Source organism: Montipora foliosa, chromosome 1 (assembly GCF_036669935.1).
Source record: "Montipora foliosa isolate CH-2021 chromosome 1, ASM3666993v2, whole genome shotgun sequence".
Classification (NCBI taxonomy): Eukaryota; Metazoa; Cnidaria; class Anthozoa; order Scleractinia; family Acroporidae; genus Montipora; species Montipora foliosa.
The window spans coordinates 48,255,607-48,262,246 of NC_090869.1; the positions used below are offsets into that span (position 1 = coordinate 48,255,607).

General features: G+C 34.1%; 1 protein-coding gene across 1 annotated transcript; it reads right to left on the minus strand.

The window, feature by feature from the left end:
• Positions 1 to 2,764: 2,764 nt before the first annotated feature.
• LOC137970445 (uncharacterized) lies at positions 2,765 to 5,578 on the minus strand. Its single transcript, XM_068816966.1, has one exon. It carries the CDS (start codon positions 5,576 to 5,578, stop codon positions 2,765 to 2,767), a length of 2,814 nt encoding a protein of 937 aa, XP_068673067.1.
• Between the last annotated feature and the right edge of the window lie 1,062 nt (positions 5,579 to 6,640).

The following is a 6,640-nucleotide window of genomic DNA, read 5'->3' on the forward strand; positions in this document are numbered from 1 at the left end:
TTTTAACTTTTACAGAAGATGAATGTGAGTTCAGCTCAAGTGTTTTTGATTTTAAAGGAATTTACATAACAGATAAAATATGCAAGCATTGAATCCATGAAAAGAGTGAAAAGATATTTTCATAACAATAACTGACGGACTTTTGAAAAATGTATTTTTCAGCATGTTATATGCAAATCAAGAAAAAAGAAATCAGAAGTCCTTTAGTAAGAGTCTTACCTATGATCCTTTGATAACTACAAGTACATGCAGTTGATGGAATTTTCATCCTAACACCTTAAAAGAGAAAAAGATACATTATATTTAATAACAAGGGTCCAGGTTTTATTGTTATGAATAAGTAATAATTTGTTATTGTAAATAAGGTGGACTTTAGAAATATTTTCTTTATTGTTTTTACAATAATAATAATAATAATAATTATAATAATAATAATAATGGTAATAATAATATTTTTATTATTATTATTTTTTTTATTTTTATTTTTATTTTATTATTATTTTATATATAATTATATATTTTTTTAAGAACAACTGAAGGCAAAAAAAAGGCATTTTTCATTTACATTTTAGACCATGCACAACTATGTTTTCAACTTTTTCCCTAGCATACTTGTCGCTCTTCTACCTAAGAAAAATGTTTTTATTCCGATTTTGGGTTATCACCATTGTAGCTCAGAATAGAGGAGTCAGCAGTCATTTTTGCCGCTTATGATGTATGATATGGGGAATACATGTGAGAAAGCCTCATATAGAAGCAGTGCTTAACCCTTTCAGCCCTGTGGGGTTCCCCAGTGTCGAGTAAAATCGTCTGGCGTTAGACAGAGTAAAATCTGTAAGTGACACTATTGGGAGTGAAAGGGTTAAACTGATGTTTGTTGTGAATATTGAATTCATGAAGAAACTGCAAAGCAATGAAGAAAATATCCACCAGCAGCACTTCCCCATATCATATGTTATAGCAGGCAACTGACTTAGTTTTTGAAGCCACCCTGGAAAGGTGGAAAAAGCGAGAAAAGCCCAACTTCGAACGTAATTTTGTCACAAAAAACAGGAAACAAGAAGAAATAATTCCACAAACTTATGTTATGTTTTCCCAAAAAAATGTTGGAAAAGTTGTTGATTTTGGGCTTCAATTCTCCTTTAATGGTGGTCTGAACTGGCATGTCATGTAAGAGGCATGCCTGTCATTTATAGTTGTTGAGAGTCCTGCCTGGAAATATTAAAGTAAGATGAAAGATATAAAATATTATGTAAACTTACCTACTTGTGGTACTGGGCACAGACAAGAGGTGAGGCACCATATGGTGGTGCCTTGTAAAATGCTTGTCAGCAGATTTTTCAAGTCTCCCATTCTGGTTATAGGAACTTCTAGCTAGTGTATGTATATTTTAACAGCATCATCGTTCCTGCCAAGACACATTTGTACATTTCTGTAAATTTTATATTTACAATTATTGCTATAAATAAATAATTTCATATGCCTTGCATGATAGTTTAAATAAATTAAATATTTAAATACTTTATTAATTATATTTTATGGATATTTTAACAGCATCATGGTCAGAGTAATAGACACTAATTACAGTATTCTCTATGATGTCAAATTGTGTTGTTTTTAGGTAAATTTGGTCAAGTATGTTTCCTAATGAGACAAAAGTTGGACTTTGTACAAACTGTGAATAACCTAGAGAAGTCATTAAAGATTTTAGCGGTCTAATGCTATCATCATTTAAGTAATTGATATTGAAATCACCAAGAATGATGTCGGTTGGATAAGTGCCAAGGATATTTCGTAGATGACTTACGTACTGGATTATATTTGAGTTGTTCTTTCGGTAAACAAAAGGCACTGTAAAATTGGGACACGTAGTTGTAGATGTATTCATAATTATTACAAATTTCATTGCATTTACTTGTGGAAAGTATTCATGTTCCTTAGTTTTTATTGATCTTCTGGTACACAGTGCCAAACTTAAATATCTATCAGTAGGATGATCTTCCCTATAGAGAGTGAATGGTAGTAAATGAGATTTTATGTGAGTATCATTGCTATGAGGTGCAAGTTGTGTTTCTGTCAGTGCAATTAGATCACTGTTCTTTATGTTTGCATCATATTTGATATCTACACTATCTTTTTTGAGTGATCGTATGTTTAATAGACATAGTGAGCATTGTATTGTCCTTACATTTTTCACTAGTTTCCATGGTTTTTGAGATTTCTTGCAGTCTTCTATATTCTTCATGTACTCGAGGATCTGCTTTCACATGTTTGCTGTTAATATTTCCTAGAATGTGAATACCATTTAAAGAGGTCGCTCGGCTCAGTGCAACATATACTTGACCATAATTGAATGATCTTTGTTTGACCAAACTAATGACGAGACTGTTAGGTGACAACCCTTGTACTTTGTGAATGCTGACAGCGTAAGCCAATGTCAAAGGGAATTGCACTCTCTGAATTTTAGGAGAAGGTTTATTTGGATGTATTTTGATTTTTGCTAGGACAGGTTCTATTGGTACAACTCTGTTTTGTCGCACAAAACTACTAGTACTCTTTTGAATTAAATTGTTGCCAGCTTTGACATCATCATAAATAATGGTGGGTTTTTTGTTATTGTGATTTACTTCAATTTTAACAACAGTTCCTAGTTGACCATTTATTAGTCTATCTGCAATATCAATGTTATTGGTTAACATAACTCTAGCACATTCCTTTATATAGATATTAGCATCAAGTCCACCAGTTTCAGACCTGGGTCTAGCTAAATTCTGTTCATATCTTGTTGTGATACATTAGATGGGTACTGATCTGTGGCTTTAAGGTGAAACAACTGTGCAGGTATTTGATGCAATTTCATTTCATTGTGTCGATTGACTGGATTATTTGCAGCCCAGATGTGAAGAGCATTTGATGGGTAATTAACATCTGATGGATCTATAGATCTAGATTGGATGCACTTGATATCTTCCCCAGTTTGACTTGCTGTGCGGAACCTATTCAGAAGTTCAGCAAATGGTTGGTCATCCTTCTGCCTCATGATATCAACAAGCTCTATCATTGTGAATAGGTGCCATGGGTGATACAAATTAAACAAATCATTTTTGTAATTTGCAAAGACAGGTTTCCTTCGTATTGGTGGTAGTTGATACATGTCACCAATAGCAACAATGCTAATGCCTGCAAACAGGTGACAATTTGGTGTGTCAAAAATTTCTTTTAGTCTTTGGTGGATATGAAGCAAAGTAGTATTAGCACCCATAGAGATTTCATCTATTATGATCAACTTGAGGACAGCTAGTAACATTCTCATCTGTGTTTTTTTTTGGTCAGACAATGCAGGTAAATTATCACCTGTTTCTTTGGGAATTGCCAAGGCAGTGTTTATCGTTGTCCCATCTATGTTAATAGCACCAACTCCAGTAGGTGCCATTAAAAGAACTGTAGGTAGTTCAGGATTCAGAGGAGAATGTCTAAAGGTCTTTGTAACAGTGTGGTAGATTGTATGAATCAAGTGACTTTTACCAGCTCCTGCTCCACCAGTTATAAATAAATTTATTGGTTTTACTTCTTCAGGTTTTTGACTATTCATGTTTTTCATTTTATTTCTACACCAAGTGAGAATTATATCATAAGCACAGTGCTGTCTTTTGTTCAATGATCTAACATACTCCCGTAGTTTATCATCACTAATTTCCGTTAGCTGGTTGTAGGATGTTATTCCAAGGTTTGAATGATTCTCAGTTTCTGATGATGAAACAAGATGTGTAGGTGATTGTTCATTAAATGACTCGTTTGGTGCTGAATCATCTTGCTCTTCACATTGTAAATCTGCATTTTCCTGGTCATTCATAGAATCATAGCTGGAGTGGATAATATTGCCCTGGTTATTTCGAAAAAAATCAAGTGCTTCTGTAACAGCATCAGCATCAGCATCAGGCTCAAAATTCTCTCTATTTCGTTCTACAACAGCTTGTACTTCATGCTCATAGAATTTAGAAGCATATGTTTGATCACTTCCTAAAAGACTTGTCTCATCTCTCCATGGATAGTAAAGCATCAGCAAATGATGAAAATACAGTTCAGGTTCTTTTGCTTTGTTTGGCTTGTGATATCTTATAACAGCTTTTATTTTTCTACACTTCATAACTTCATGCGTGTTCATTAATCTTATTTTGTCTGGAGGTGACGCATCAGCATCACAATTGTGATGTAATTCAATGACATCGTCAGTTAAAACCTCAGGTTGAGCATCAGCTGTTTCTTGGCAGTTCTTTTTGTATTCTTTATAATAGTATGCAGGAAACTCTGCCAAACATAGCCTATCTACCGAAGGAATACACTGTGGTCTTAAAGTGTATCGATCAATAATATTTGATTTAAAGATATCAGTACTTTCATTATCTAGTTCATCAAGTTCTTCTGGTGATTTTGCAATGCGTACCCTTTTTTCTGGTAGTTCAGTGCTTAAAAAAACCATTGCTGGGAATATTTTTCGTAACCATAGTTCAGGCATGCATCTGTAAACACATTCTTGTAAACTGACTTCTCTGGTAGAGAGGAAAGCAGCACCAATTCTTTTTAAGCTATCCCTGACACTCAAGTTTTCTTTCTTAGCTTCCTTTGCAGCATTCATAATTGCCTGTGAGCATTCAGTCTCATCCTTGGTAAAATATGAGCACACGTAAGTTATGCACTTGTAGTGGTTAAATACAGGTTGCAAGTCAGCATTCGCTCTAAAACCTTTAACACCAGCAATAAAATAATTATTAATAAAACAGCTGTTTGTTGGTCTTTTAAGGTGCAGCTCATAGTCTGAGTCAGGTGAAATGGATAAAGCCCAATAATATTGCTCTTCAGTTATGTTTACAGATTTGAAAATATCAGCTTCTGTTAATGTAGGATCATAGTTTGCCTTACTGGGATTCAACACTTCATCTATTTTTTCTTTAACTAGTCCAAGGATTTCTTTTTGTCTGTCTATGGTACTTGTCTTTTCTTCTGGATTTAAATCATCAAAACGAGGTTCAGCAACAATAGTCTTGTTTGTAAAAAAGTGCCCAAAATTAAACCTACATTTAATGTTTTTGTATTTTCTACACGTTTTTGAATGACTGTGCTTTTGGTAGGTTTTTACAAGCTCATATAACTCAGGGTCTTGACTCTGATCAGGAAGGCATGACTGCACATGTTCATCTATGAAATGGATATAAGCTTCCTTGGTATCATGTGTTAGTTCAGGGCAATCTGATGTCCATATTAAGGCATGTAAGTGAGGAGAGCCTCTCATCTGAAACTCAATGCGGAGTGCATAGTATACTATTTTAACAATTGGGTTTGCATTAGTTAAAAGAATTTCAGTGAAGAATGTTTCAACTCTATATTGAAAGTGCTTAGCAACAACAACAGGATTTACATTCAGCATTGAACATCTATCATTATAAGACAAAGCATCAACTTGTTCATTTGTTAGATTTTTGCCTTGTGTTCTTGCAATAATCTGGAAAAGTTCAGGCCCTCTAAGATCAGCACAGGATAATGTCATAAACCATGTTGGTATTCCAAGCTGTTTCACCATAGCTACTACTTCATACATAAATTTTTGCCAATAAGGTGGTGTTCCTGGAATTTGTCTCAAAAATAAATAAGCCTGATCTTGACAAATGAGATTTTGTAAATTTTGCACGTTATTTCATCTTATTTGAGAAGCAGTAAGAGGCTGGCCATACATTTTTTTCAAAGCAATATTGATGCTATCTGATACTTTCTTCTGTTCTATGATGAACTGAGCAAAGAAGAGATATTCAGGATTGGTAGCAAATCTCCCACTGTGATGTAAAAATCTCGCATTGAACTACTTAACTGGCGACAACTTTATTTCTCGGTTGACAGAGTACCCATACTTTACTTTTGGAAACAAAATAGGAAATGCTAGTTCTTCACATTGCTTGTCTGCCATGAAAGAAACTGGATGTTTACTTTCACCAGGTGCAATAGCATAGACTTCATCTCCTTGAGATGATAAATTATCATTTTGCTCAAAAGTTACAGGATAATCTGGTATTACAGACTGCAAGCAAGTTTCAGTTGTTGGTGCTCGATATTCATTCAAAGGATCGTCATTTTCTTCATCTGCCAGTATGCTGACATTCTCACCATTTTCATTCTTTGAAGAAGTGTCATAACTTATACCAGATTCAGTAGAGTGGTTGTCATTATTCAAAGTTGAATATTCTAAATTAACATCATTTTGTTGCAATGTTTTAAGATTCCTATCTATTTTGTCAATGTCTATACATATATTATCATGCAAGGAATTATTCATTTTGAACCATATCAGAGCATTTAATATTAGTTGAGGTCGCACAGCTTGAAAATAAACATGTCCTCTAAACTCCATTTTTCTCTTCAGTTTCAACATGATTATATCTGACCTTTCAGGAGGACGTGGCAATGTAGTACATGTTTGATCACATTCAACTGCTATATTGCATATTGCTCCTTTAATCTTCCTCTGTCGGCCTTTAGGCATTACCGCTATCTTTTCAAAAACTATCCTCTGTGCTATTAATATTTGTTCAAGTTTCTCTAGTACTGAGAGTTCTGGTGGTATTCTGTCAACTTACAGTTTATTGCCTAC